The 13,676-nt window shown below is 42.8% G+C and overlaps 1 protein-coding gene across 11 annotated transcripts in view; it reads left to right on the top strand.

Moving 5' to 3' along the window:
* The window catches only part of fgfr3 (fibroblast growth factor receptor 3), a 72,328-nt gene extending 59,853 nt beyond the window's left edge, over positions 1-12,475 (top strand). For 6 of the 11 annotated variants that reach the window (XM_030391280.1, XM_030444055.1, XM_030444056.1 and 3 more), the window contains exons 11-18: positions 249-370; positions 1,164-1,274; positions 1,366-1,556; positions 1,958-2,080; positions 3,362-3,432; positions 5,468-5,605; positions 5,927-6,095; positions 6,434-12,475. In XM_030391280.1, coding sequence (XP_030247140.1) covers positions 249-370; positions 1,164-1,274; positions 1,366-1,556; positions 1,958-2,080; positions 3,362-3,432; positions 5,468-5,605; positions 5,927-6,095; positions 6,434-6,598 — 1,090 coding nt within the window. In that variant the 3' untranslated portion in view covers positions 6,599-12,475. The remainder of the gene's footprint in view (positions 1-248; positions 371-1,163; positions 1,275-1,365; positions 1,557-1,957; positions 2,081-3,361; positions 3,433-5,467; positions 5,606-5,926; positions 6,096-6,433) is intronic. The other 5 variants (XM_030391284.1, XM_030391286.1, XM_030391283.1 and 2 more) reach the window with 1 other exon arrangement.
* Positions 12,476-13,676: the final 1,201 nt, after the last annotated feature.

The following is a 13,676-nucleotide window of genomic DNA, read 5'->3' as shown; positions in this document are numbered from 1 at the left end:
CAGGGGGGGAAACATGGCGGCCAGGCGACATATTTCAGGATTGACAGACGCTGTGTTGTTGTCCTCGTGGCGCTACGTGCTGCAAAAACACGCGAGCCGTCGATACATCAAGGTCGCCGCGACACCTTCCTCCATGCTCATTCTGCTTGGCAGTCAAATGAGTCTCATTCAGCACTCTGCAGAGAGAAATGAAACGCAGCGCTCGTCGCAGAAATCGAAGGTCTTACACCGTGTTGCTGTTGTTTCAGGCTCACTCTGGGTAAACCTCTGGGCGAGGGCTGCTTCGGTCAGGTGGTGATGGCCGAGGCCGTCGGCATCGACAAGGAGAAGCCCAACAAGCCGCTCACCGTTGCTGTGAAAATGCTGAAAGGTGAGTCATCAATACAAGGCCAGTGATCTTACGTAGACATCAAAATTAATCTGCTTCGTCTGGTCTCTTGTCCCCCGAATGCTCAAACTGTAGTCTTCGTTCATTAGTAGAAAAAAGGAAGAGTTCCCTCTGAATTCATCCGTTATCTCATCACACCTGAGCTGATCAGTCAGGTGAAGTTTCGTAGTCCACAAAACTTTTCTACAGTTAAATATCACGGTAGCTGGAGACTTGTTTATCATAAAAAGTCTTCATTCAGCTCGTCTTGACATCTGGAAATCCAACTTCAACGCTGACATCTTAGCGTTAGTGGTAAAATTGGTCATAATTGTAAATAACCTGACTCTTTGGAGGGAACTGTTCCTTCAATTGATCAGCCAATTGAAAGAAAATTCACTTTACAAGCAAAAATGTCAAACAGTTGCTTGTTCCAGCTTCTTAAACGTGAAGATTTGCTGCTTTTCTTTGTCGTTAATGACAGTAAATGAAGAGTTTTTTGGGGGTTTTGGACTGTTGTTACTGCAGCGTCAGGCTGTGAGACTCCTCAGTTCATCCTCAGCACTCCACCATAAAAATAGTTTTAATTTTATGACTTTTCCAGCCCGGATAAGTCAGAATCTAACTCGCTGAGTTCCTCACAGATGGTCTCGTTTGCCTTTGTAGGTCATAAAGAGACACCGGTAATAAAATGAGATCAGATAAATGCTCCATCTAGGACTGAAATCAAAATAACCATCATTAATGAAAATATTTGTGTTTGTGTTATGTCTTCTTTCCCTCGCGTTCGTCCCAGATGACGCCACAGATAAAGATCTGTCGGACCTGGTGTCGGAGATGGAGATGATGAAGATGATCGGAAAACACAAAAACATAATCAACCTGCTGGGAGCGTGCACGCAGGACGGTGAGGCCGCAGCTCGCCGCGGAGACGACGATTACAACACGATGATTAACTGTGTTCTGAAAGTGACTCTGAGCTCTTGTGCTGCACGCAGGTCCTCTGTACGTCCTGGTGGAGTACGCCTCCAAAGGCAACCTGAGGGAGTACCTGCGGGCACGTCGGCCGCCCGGCATGGACTACTCCTTCGACACCTGTAAAATCCCCGACGAGCAGCTCACCTTCAAAGACCTGGTGTCCTGCGCCTACCAGGTCGCCCGAGGCATGGAGTACCTCGCCTCGCAGAAGGTCAGCCGCCGTGACGCCGCGTTGTTTGACTGAGCTGTGTGTGCATGTAGTGGAGGAATTAATTATCATCCTGGAGGAAATCTTCCAGCTTCAGGACGCTTTCTAAAGAAAATAAGGAATTAAAAACATTTTCGAGGCATGTTAGGAAAGATTACGGTTAAGGAAAATACAAATAACCCTCATTGAGATTCACTTTTAAGGTTAGCTGATGGTTCAGAGTGAGAATGAGGTTCCAGGGTTGAAACAAAGGTCAGAATTCACCACGTTGGTGCGAGTAATTAAGTCTGACAGCGGTAAATGGAAGTTGTCAGCCTACAGTGCGGCTGTGTTCATGACCGAGAGCGTGAGCGTGAACGTGTCCGTGCGACGTGTGTTTGATGCGTTTGTTCTTCCTCCCTCAGTGCATCCACAGAGACCTGGCAGCCAGAAACGTCCTTGTGACGGAGGACAACGTGATGAAGATCGCCGACTTCGGTCTCGCCAGAGACGTGCACAATATAGACTACTACAAAAAGACCACGAACGTGAGTCTCCGTCCATCGTGATGAGCAGTGTCGGATTATCATTTTAGCTTTTACATGCATGAAGGGATGATGGTGTGAGAGCTTGCAAGTATATTATTCTAATTTCCAGTCAGAATGTCTCAGCTTGTTGGATCTTGGTGAGATAGAGGATGGATGTTTTCAGACAGTTTCCATTACGAGCATGAAACAGCTTCTTTTCACTTGTTTTTGAAGTCAGATTTTCTCCAGAATCTTCCCTGTGGACTCGATAAGTGTTATAAAAAAGACTCTCCTGGGCCAGTTTTAGATGTTTCCCTGCTCCAGCACACCTGATTCAAATGATCGGCTCGTCATCTGCGGCTCTGCTGAAGCCCGATAACGACCCGGTCATTAGAATCAGGTGCGCTGGAAGAGAGTTAAACCTTTAAAACATGATCCAGGCAGTAAAAACGAAACTATGTGAAAGAAGACTTTGATACGGAGTTTATAACAACGCGTGGATGATTGTGATCTCTCAGAAGAATCAAACGTCAGTCACGTGGGTTTGATGCTCAGTTCAGCAAGAACAAAGAGCTCTTAGTGCTGAACGGTCGACAACTGGACCTGTTTCAGAGAACAGGACGATCAATAACCAACATCCAATATGATTAATCCCCCCTTGAATCTTTAATATGTTTTTGTGGCAGCAGTAAAACCTTTTCTATGGTTTATTTATGGAGTTTGGAGTTGATATTATAGATGTAACCATTAAGAGGAGACACTACAGGATGAAGTCATTCACGTTCTGGACAATTTTGACATTTTAGGCCGTTTTACATTCATTTCTTAGACAGGAAATGTCCAACATTCACATGTTTATTTGTTTCTTTTAATTCAGATGTCTTGTAACATGTACATTTGTGGGGATATTTGTTAAAAATGTTGCCATTTACACTATTTTCGGTCTGAATATGTGTGTACTTTCTTTATTCTGATGCTTTTACAGAGAGAATTGTTCACATGTGATTCACAACCTGATTTAAAGACATTTTATGCCTAAAAACGTGGCGAAATGACTTTATTTTATGGCTTTTTGTACAGTATTTTCAGATGTATGCAGTGTTTTAATGTCAGTAATCAACTGGGGGAAGTTTAATGTTGATATCTAGTAGGTTATAATTCACATTTGTACTGTGGCGGTCTGAAGGTCTCGCTGTGGACGAGGACGATCTGTGTGTGTTTGGGTTCATGTTGTTGCCGTCTGCTCTGTACAGAATGGTTCTGCTGACCGCTGCGGTTCTGTTGTGTCTCCCATTGTTGCAGGGTCGTCTGCCCGTGAAATGGATGGCTCCGGAGGCTCTGTTCGACCGGGTCTACACGCACCAGAGCGATGTGTGAGTTTGCACAAACCGACCGTCGCATGCCAACCGTCCACTCATGTGGAGCCGCCGTACAGCGGAGGAATCCGGGTGTTGAAATATCGTGACTGAGCGCGTTAGCATCAAACGCTGGAGTTTGTGCGTGTGAATATGGAATCGCGGCGTTTCCCTCCTCCCCGCTCGCTGTCATCTGCGCCGGCTCGATAATCCCGAGCTTCTTGTGTATCAGCGGCTCCGCATTCCTCGCCGCGTTTGTTCTTTAATCTCCATCAGATAAGAGAGCGAGAGACACGACGGAGATCTCACCGTTGTTTTATCAGCGCAAATCCAACAGCAGGAGATAAAGAGGGTCAGTGGATTTATCACAAGGTGTTTCCCTCCGGGGGAGCTTTTCCACAACAACTCAAAAAAGGAATCAGACGAACGCCGCCTTTTTACGACCTCTGATTGCTCCGGCGTTGGCTGCGATCAGGAGAAGAAAGGCGAGTTTAGGCGAAGAAGAGGGGGGGGTCACGCAGTCGATGTGTTTTGTAGCTGCTGAACCCCTCCGACTGAACCGAGCTGCCCCCCCTCCGTCTGTCGGCTTCAGCCAGACGCTGTGTCCCCAGCACAGCCATCCAAGCCAAACACGGGCCCCTGTCAACACTGGCTCGCCGTGTGATTACACCAGACTGGGAACGGGCAGAGAGGAGAATCAGCCTGTTCTGTTATTTCAGCAGGTCTGGATTACAGAGTCAATCCTCCCGCCAAACCTCCTCCTCCTCCTCCTCCTCCTCCTCCCTTCATACAGTAGTCGCTCTGCAGCCAGTTTACTCTCACACACTCCGGGGGGACTCTGACTTTTGACCCGTGATGGTTTTTTTACTAAAATATCTCACTCTGGAGCAGACGGGGAACCATTAAAACACATTCAGACTAATCCTTCCACACACTTTTAACGGTCAGGCAACAAAGCAAACGACAAGAAAAAAAGGAGTTCCTTAAATTTAAGGAAACTTTTGCGTGCAGCAGCTCACACGGCACGTTTGGCGTCACAGTTCTCGCAGCTTTCCAAAACGGTTACAGCTCTGAGAGCAGAACTGGCAGCGAGAACCGTCAGGCAGCCATGTTTTTTTTTTTACAGGGTTGTTTCACACAGACAAACAGGAATTTGCATCATCACGTTGTGATTCAAAGTGACAGCTTCCACCAGTAAAACACGATAAAATCCCTTCGCTGGGTTTTAGGCTGAAACAAAACCTCTTGATTCTCCAGCAAGTGAGTTTTACACCCGCTGCCAATACTCGTGGAGGTGAGGATTTTATTTTGAAAAGCTTCAGATGTGTCACTCTATAAAATCAGCAGAGGGAAAAACCTCAGCGCACCTTGAGAGCGGCGCACGGACGCGGCGCTCGCCCAAACACGAGAGCTGATGGCGTCGATTCATTCGCAGAAATGATTTACAGGATAGAAAACCTCAACAGTAAATCAGTTATTTGATCAGCGTCCAGCAGAACAAAAGACCTTCAGGCGTGCAGGAAAGATTTACTATCATCCAGGATAAATCAACAGGATTAAAATCTTGTACAGCTCACGTTTTTTTACAACATCAATATATCATTTCTTTTACTGTTCTAGTGAGTAAAATGCATAAAAATCCAGTTATTTCTTTACTTAGATGCAAATCCAGATCCTGTAAATGCAGTTATTTCACAAATATAATATATTATAAAGCCTGTTCGATGTCTTTATTCACCTCACCTCTGTATCCGTTAACAAAGCAGAAACATGTCGTCCATTTCTAAACCTCCACTTGAGTCTTTACTCATCTCCTCTCTCGCCTCGAGGCCTGAGGTGTTGAATTTCACAATTATTGACCGACTGTCCGAACAATAAGAAAGTCGAATTGATTCTTAAATTGGGTGCAGAAAACATTACTGAAGATCAATATCCCCCCACACACACACACACACGCCGGATTCACAGGCGTCTCTGTGAACCGTCGCTGCTTCAGGCTGTAATCCATATTAACTGTGTGTGTGTGTGTGTGTGTGTGTTTGTGTGTGTTCAGGTGGTCCTATGGGGTGTTGCTGTGGGAGATCTTCACCCTGGGAGGCTCGCCGTACCCGGGGATCCCAGTCGAGGAACTGTTCAAGCTGCTGAAGGAGGGACATCGGATGGACAAACCTGCCAACTGCACACATGAGCTGTAGGTGTTTTTTATGAGTCATTGTTCAGTTTCAGGAGCTCGTTTACAGGAAGCAGATAAACCTGATCGATAGGGAAAGACGGAGGTGACACCCCGGCTGCAGATTTATGCACTTGGTGGTCAGTCTGCTGTAAACTGTGGTGTCTGCTTGCAGCTGGAAACACAAAAAAAAGAAAGCGAAACCTGGTCTTTAACCTCAATTACAGGCCGTCGCCACGCAGCTGCAGATCAAGCAGACCAATAGAATTTACTAGGAACGGTCCGTCTGACATCTGAGGACGCGTTTCTAAATGTATGTGTGGTTTCGATGGCTGTTTCCAGGTACATGATCATGAGGGAGTGCTGGCACGCGGTGCCGTCGCAGAGGCCGACCTTCAGACAGCTGGTAGAAGATCACGACCGGGTTTTATCGATGACCTCCACCGATGTAAGTCTCCACGCACAGCTGCTGCTCACCGATAACACGGAAGCGCCGCGAAGAACGCAAAACGTTAGTTTAGTTTCACCTTGGCTACCTGGAACTTTTTACTGATGATGTGGAAGGTTATTATTCCTTCTTGTGAGGCATGTCGAGGCATTATAGCAAGTTATTGTAATGCAGCTTTATAAGCAGGAAAATGCAACATTTATGCTAAAATCTGAGCTAATATAAAGTCTCATATCACTTAGAACTATAAAACACAAGACTTTTACTTTGCTATCGTATGAAGTAATAAAAAATCAGATTATTAAACTGTCTTGTAAACCTGTTCTGCAGTAAACTATATAATTCCTCACTGTCTAACGTCTGATAAACGTGTCGTTGACCTCCGACCTCTCCTCTGACAGGAGTACCTGGACCTGGCGGTGCCCTTCGAGCAGTACTCGCCCACCTGTCAGGACTCCAACAGCACCTGCTCCTCAGGAGACGACTCGGTTTTCGCCCACGACCCGCTGCCTGACGAGCCCTGTCTTCCCAAACAGCTCCCCAGCAACGGGGTGATTAGGACATAGAGTCTGAGCTGAGGAGGGGGGGGTCGGACTTTAACCTCCCCCTCGCAGTTTTGTGACGAACACGAACACCTCTCAGTGACTTTAAGCTCCTCAAGATATGGAAATGAAAAACTCTGCATGCAATACTTCCACAGTGCTTCAGCTCTTCGATTCGTCTTAAACTCGAAATCCTCCTCCTCCTCCTCCTCCTCCTCCTCCTCCTCCTCCTGCTACCCAAGAGACTCTCGAAACATTGAAGGATTATTTTTTTTGCCGTTGAACCATGTTTGTGTTCGTCTTTTCAGAAATGAAATTATATTTTTGTACTCGGGCCAGTCTTTTGTTACGGACAATCTGTGGGGGTGAAACCATTCCGTGCCTACTGGGATAAAAAAAAAACAAAAAAAAAACCTCCTGAGACTGAAAAAGACTAAAAGAAAAAGGATATAAGAGGAGGGAATGAAGGGCATTGGTCAGTGACTTGTTGGCGATCCAGTAGGCGAGGACCTCAGATTTTTTATCCTCCTGTCTGCACGGAGCCCGCAGATCGCGATGAAACTTCACGATCTCCAGAAAAGAAAAAAAAAACCCGTCAACATACCAGCAAAGCCAGAATCAACACGATGATGGGACTTGTTCTTCCGTAGACTTTCGATAACACGTCGCAGCTTGCAGAGAGGACAACACGAGCATATTAAAAGTGTTTCTCATCGATTTCTCACGCCCATCGACACGTTTTAGCACCCCGGGGGAAAAAAAAAAAAAGTGTTTTGTGATAATCGTGGCACAAAATCGAAGCGTCAGGGCCATTCAGTAATTAATACACTTAAAAGTTTGGAGGCTTTTCTTCTTTTTCTTTTTTTTTATTATGTATCTAGATAAATGATTTATTGTAAATATATAAATGCAAATATGTATCATATTGCTGTCCACAGCCATGTACTTAAAAGACAAAAAATACCTTTTGTTAAAGTATTGTTTTTAGGATGGAAGCAATCTAGAAGACACTGTCATGAAAGTGTAAATCATTTAATCATTTAAAGTGATACAGAAAAAAGGTTTATTTGAATAATTAACGTGTATATTTGTAAAGATATTTATAGACTTAACATGTGGTTCTTAAGTTTGAAAGGTCTAGTTTAGGATTTTAGTACTGTACGCAAAGATTTTTATTTCTTTTTTTGTTTTTTTGTAACTTATTTTACAGAACTGCGACGTTATTTTTCACAACTGGCAGACTCCTCTGGTTTATGATCCATCTTTTTTTTTTCCATTTTGTTTGTTTACAGTTTTTAAAAATTAAGAATGTATGACAGACGGGAAGATGATTATTATTTTTTTGACTTTTTTGAGAGCGAGTCGTGAACTGAAGGCTCCTGCGAGAAGGAAGCCGGACGTTTTGCAACCGAGTTCAAAACCTGGTTTGAAAAGTTGACGTTTTTTGCAATATGAAAGCAACGATTTAACTCTTGCTGGGCAAGAAAAAGGCAGCGCTTGGATAAATGTGTCAGAGAGGCCTTTTTAGTAGAACTGAAGTACTTAAAGACAAATTGAACATCAACAACAACAAATAGCTGTGAATCATACGAAGCCTTCAGAAAACCTCAGCAGCTCGTTAAAGGACGAATCCTCCTGCTGATGAAGTGTCACTGTTCAATAAAATCCAATATAGTGTTCTTTCCGAAATCTTAGCAATTGCAGGTACGCTACTGCACTACAAATCCCACAATGCAGTGCTTCCCCTTTTACTCCTGAGATTTGCAAATTAGTGTTCATGCAAGACTGCAACTGTCAGCAGAGATGTTAACGATAAATTGACTGAAAGAAAACCCCTTAGATGTTAGAATAGTCAACAAGAGCCACGTCAGACATGACAGCAGTGATACTACATTTCCCAGAATGCAATGAAAGCTATCAGGGGAGCATGTGTGAACTTGTGGCATTGAAAAAAATGTGAAAACATGAAACAGAACAAGCGTTTTTTAAGAGCAAAGTTGAGGAAGTTGCATTGCTTCATCCAAGATTATTGAGTTTTAGCTGCAATGCATTTTGGGATTTTGAGTCCAGTAACAATGCAAAAAATGTCTATTCTATTAGAGCACTTTGAGTATCTAGAAAAGCGCCATACAAATCCAATCCATTATTCCTTTTTTTACACTGGATTCCCAAAACAACTTTATTCTTAGTTGAAGAAAGTCAAGAAAACTACTTCATTAGGTTCAGAAAAACATTGTGGGTTAGAATAAATATGTTACTTATATATAAGTGTCCTTAGGTTGCATACGTACAACGTTAGCAAATTAAAATTACTCTCTGTTGCCGTATGTTTTCACACTGGACACAAACAGCTGTCGCCCGAGTTTTTCACCTGACTTCCTCCTTTGCTGCTGTAATAATTACTGCTGCCACTAGAGGTCGCCACCGAACAACAAACGTAAATATGTCTCGTAATATCCTGTTAACAGTCCGTTTCTAGTTCTAGCTCTAAAGAATAAATGAAACAGTATGTGATCATTATCTGAACAGTGTTACAGCATCTCCAGGCAGAGTTTGTCTTTAAAGGTCTCTCTGAAGGCTTCAAACCCTTATATTGTAATATAAAGGTCACAGGGTCGATGCTAACAAGCTGCTTGCGGTGTCGAAGTGCCCTTGCGCAAGACACTCAGCACCTGTGTGCACACTTAAAGCTGTCAATGTCCTTTTGTGCTGGAGTGTTGCTAAAAAAACCTGCCCGGTTGCTTGAGATTTCATCGCTGCTCTATAGTATTAATACTGAAATGAAGGCATGCTGTGAGACTGACAGATCACGCAGCAATATATATAAACAGTTTATATGTCGGTTTGTTAAAGGAGACTCTGAAGTCTGTGGTGGATCCTTCCTCAAGCTTGGAAAAAGTGCCAAATTAGTCTTAAAAGTCTATTTCACCGAGTTCACCAGATCTCTGAACCAAAAACTGCACTGTCGAATGTAGGCGGGCGGAGGTCACGCGTGCAGCAAAGGATCATGGGATTGCCAAAATGGATATCTCCGTTTATCCTTTCATGCAGTCGTCTCCCTCCAGCCGACCCCCCCCCCCAAAAAAAAGCAAGGGTTGAAATGTTTACAGAGTCTGTTTTTAGCAAAGTCACACAAAAAAAAAGGGAAAGAGACGTTCAAGTGGCATCGAAGGGTTCAGAAACACGATTCACTCGCTGCTAAATGGAAAACGGTGGTAACACTTTGCTGTGCAATGGCCTTATTCCAGTGTGTGGACTGAGTTTGTGTAAAGAGAGATGTGATTATTTAGTATTTACCCAACAAGATTGTGTCAGTACTTAAACGAAATCTCCCCCCCAATATTTAAAAGTACTTAAAAAGATCGTTTGTGTTTCATTCTGTTGCTACACTGGGAGAGTCTTGTGTTTTTCCAGCACCAAATTATTTACTCTGTCGTCGGTTTGTGCACAGAAACAAGGTCTTTGTAAAGTGAAAGGTTATTTCTGTTTTTAAGTGCAGTTTTTTGGGCCCGAAATCTATGAAGTGCCTGGAATAAATTTAGCGAAAAAAAAACAAAAAAAAAAGGAGATTAATTGAATGATTTTGATCATGTTTTGAATGTATAATTGCAAAAAAAGAAAGAAAATACATACAAATAAAGAAGAGCAGTTCTCACTAAAAGCGGGCTATGTACATATTAGCCAGATATTATTTTTGTTTTTGTTTGTTTATCAAGTGAACAAGACGGACAAACAGGCACTTGTGTAGAGTTGGATGGATCGAATGAAACGGATGGTGTTTTGTTTTATTTATTCTTCCATGCTGGGTAAAAGCTTTCCCTATGGTGAGAGTATTTTTATTCATAGCTTTCTGCTTTTCAGTGTTGTTTTTTTCATTAAAGAGCCAGAAGATGATGATAATGATGATGATGTAGAGCAGTCATTTTACTAGATACTGATGGCCCCCATCAGGCTTTGCTCCTGGCTTAATTTATCCTTTATTGTATTTTATTCGGATGCCCTCCCTGGCCTGTTTCATACCGACGGCCTCTGTCTGTTCAATCGCTTTTAAAGAGTATGCTTTTAACATCTGTCTTGTTTATGGCGACGAAAGTAAAGCAATATCTGTGATAGGACTAAAAATGTCCCGCTGATCAGCGCAGTCAGCAGCAGTGAAGCGGCACGCGGCTCATGGAAACAATTAAGATGCTTAAAAACTTTTTAAAGCCAGATTGCTGCAATTTGCATGAAAGTAGGACTCGACCTCTGAGTCACAGCAAAGTCAGATCTGAGCACAAAGACATAATAAACATGTTTAAATGTAAATAAGAAATCAGAGAAAAATACAATACAGAACTTGCCTTAGAATTGTCACGATTTTACGTTTTTTCAGAATCAAAGAAATACCAAAATATTTTTTGGGACATACTTGGGTACATTGCAAACAAGAGCTAATAAGAGCTAATTCGGCATGCTTTTAAGTGCGCTAATGCTAAGGCATGTTCACATAGCTGTTTTATTCAAGGTGAGCATTGCTAACAGACAAGCTAGCAATTAGGCTATTCTGCTTAGCTTAGCCCATATAGCTAGCTTGCTTTACCATACAAGATTACACTTTGTTAAGTTTGTTTTTCACTCACAAAGTGGAAGCTGGCAGGTTAAGCTAGCTACCTCCCACCCAGAAAGAGGAAGCTAATTAGCCTAGCTACCTAGCATTGGCAGGATTCCCACTCAAACCGGAGATAAAATGTGGTATTTATCATGATGTTCGTTCTGAATTATGTTGCTGCCTAAACTAATACAACAGAATAATGAATCTTGACTGTTGTGAGGAGTTTTAGTGTCCCGTAAATAATTTAATTCAAATGTTTTTCCATCAAACCCTTGTGCAAACACTGAATAATAATCTGAAACAGTGTTTTTGTCTGCAATATATCATGAGGTCTAATGGAAAAAATTATCAGTATTGGCCTTGAGACAGATGTGTGTTGCTCAACAGACAGATGTTAAAAACAACACATTCCTCACAGTGTTTTTCTTTTGCTACGAATGATAAACAGCCGCGGCCTCGGCAGGGAGGGACTCTTACTGTATGTACAGTCACACATCGGCCTTTAACCACCTGTCGTCTCCACCCTGACTGACTTATTTATTCTCTTTTTATGTTCAGCATAAAGACAAAAATCAGGATTGTAGATCACAACACGAAACAACACAACACAACTCACTTATCTTTGTTTATTTCAGGTTGGAATGTTTAGTTTTCACACAGCTCTCATTTTCCTCCTGCAGCTCTAACCTGACGACATTAGTCCAGATTAATTTATAGGTTTGAAATATGCTTTTTCTTTTTTTTTTGCGCTGATGTACACGAGTAGAGTTTTAATGTAGCCGCGTGAGCTGTTTTGTACTGAATATTAGAGAGGAAACGACATTTCAAACACAGTTTATTCTCTTCTCCGTTACGTTTTGCATTCCACGTCAGGTTTTTCTACAACAATAGAGACAAAATCATGTTTTTGTCGTTTGTTTTCAACCCCACGTAATTTATTTCTCCCCCTCCCTCTGTACTCATGTGTCTAACATAGAAAAAAAAAGGTGGAACTAACCATTTTGGCATTATGTGATTTTTTATTTTATTTTTAATTCATAGCTTGTTTGTTGCGATGTACCTGTTTTGATCATGATGAATCCTCTGTAACATTCCACCACAACATCCCCTCCGGGCAAACATCTCCCACTGGGGGAGGACAAAAAAACAACAATTTCACAACTCTCTCTCTCTCTCTCTCTCTCTCTCTCTCTCTCTCTCTCTCTCTCTCTCTCTCTCTCTCTCTCTCTCTCTCTCTCTCTCTCTCTCTTTCTCTGTGCCTGACAAACTATGCTGTCAAAAAAGGTTTTCAATAAACATGTTATAATAGCGCTCTGCTGTCATCGCCGTGTCTGTCACTGAGAGCGTATATTTTTGGGTCCCGTGGCTGAAAAACAAGTCAAACATGAAAACCCCAGACAGACTTTGTGATTCATGGCGAACAAATCAGAAAGTTTAGATGTCTGTGTTAATGAAATGAAACCAAAACAGCGCAGGAACACACACACGTCAGAGACTTTGTTTGCTGAGTGTCTCGGTTTGTTTTGTCTGAGCTCTTTGTTGGTTCAGTCGCAGATATCGGGGGGCTTGTTTTTCCTTTCGGCACAAACTCGGTTACACTGAGCGCAGACAAGCTCCGGACTAAAGGACTGGACGGATTACGAGTTGGACACAAGACTTGAAATGAGGTCGGGTCCCACATTTAATTCTCAGGGGATTCATCCTCCTGGGACCACGAATGCAATGCAATCCATCCAAAAGTTGTCGAGACAAAGTGTCGGACTGACATGAGCTTGGCTAAAAATGATCGCAGCTCAAAGGTTTACTTACATGCTTTCAGAGCTAGCTGTTACGTACACATCTTTACTGTTTTTTGTTTGATTCTTTGATGCAGCTGCAGTTTACCTTTTATCAAAGACGCTAGCAAAGAAACAGCACATAAAATCAGCTAGGCAGAAACGTCACTGCTGAAATAAACAAGTTTGCCGATTTCACGTTCTTCATCCTTTGTCACGTCGCTCTGATTCGATCTGTATCCTGATTAAAGTCTGCGAGCTGCAGTTGAAAGTCTACCTGGCAACAAGCGGAGACTCAACTCTCTATTCGCCACGAAATGCATGAAACGTCACCTCCCTAAAACCACCAACCACCAACTAAATAAACCAGATATGACGTGTTAATTAGTGAGTTTTTGGAGGTAAAACTTGGAGGGATTCAGGCTGACGTTCCTGCATCCTGCATTAAATTTGTCTCCTCATTAGCACGCACAGAAGCAGCGTCGCAGCTCGTCTGCATGCAAACTGGTTACTGCAATGAATGTAAACACATCATCAGATTTCTTAGTATAATCCGATTACTCGTGTGCATGTGAACGCTTTAAGGATTGTTTTCGAGATAGCCGTTGAAACCCTGAGTGCATAAAAGATGCACTGAAGGAAAAGTAAACTGACTGTAGGCGTCACTAAACGAGCCATAAATCTAAATCAAAGCCGTATTCTCCTTTAAATTGCAGCAGGAAATGCAGGCGGCACA

The sequence above is a fragment of the Sparus aurata genome, chromosome 16, assembly GCF_900880675.1.
Source record: "Sparus aurata chromosome 16, fSpaAur1.1, whole genome shotgun sequence".
Lineage (NCBI taxonomy): Eukaryota > Metazoa > Chordata > Actinopteri > Spariformes > Sparidae > Sparus > Sparus aurata.
This window is presented reverse-complemented; position numbering and strand designations above follow the sequence as displayed.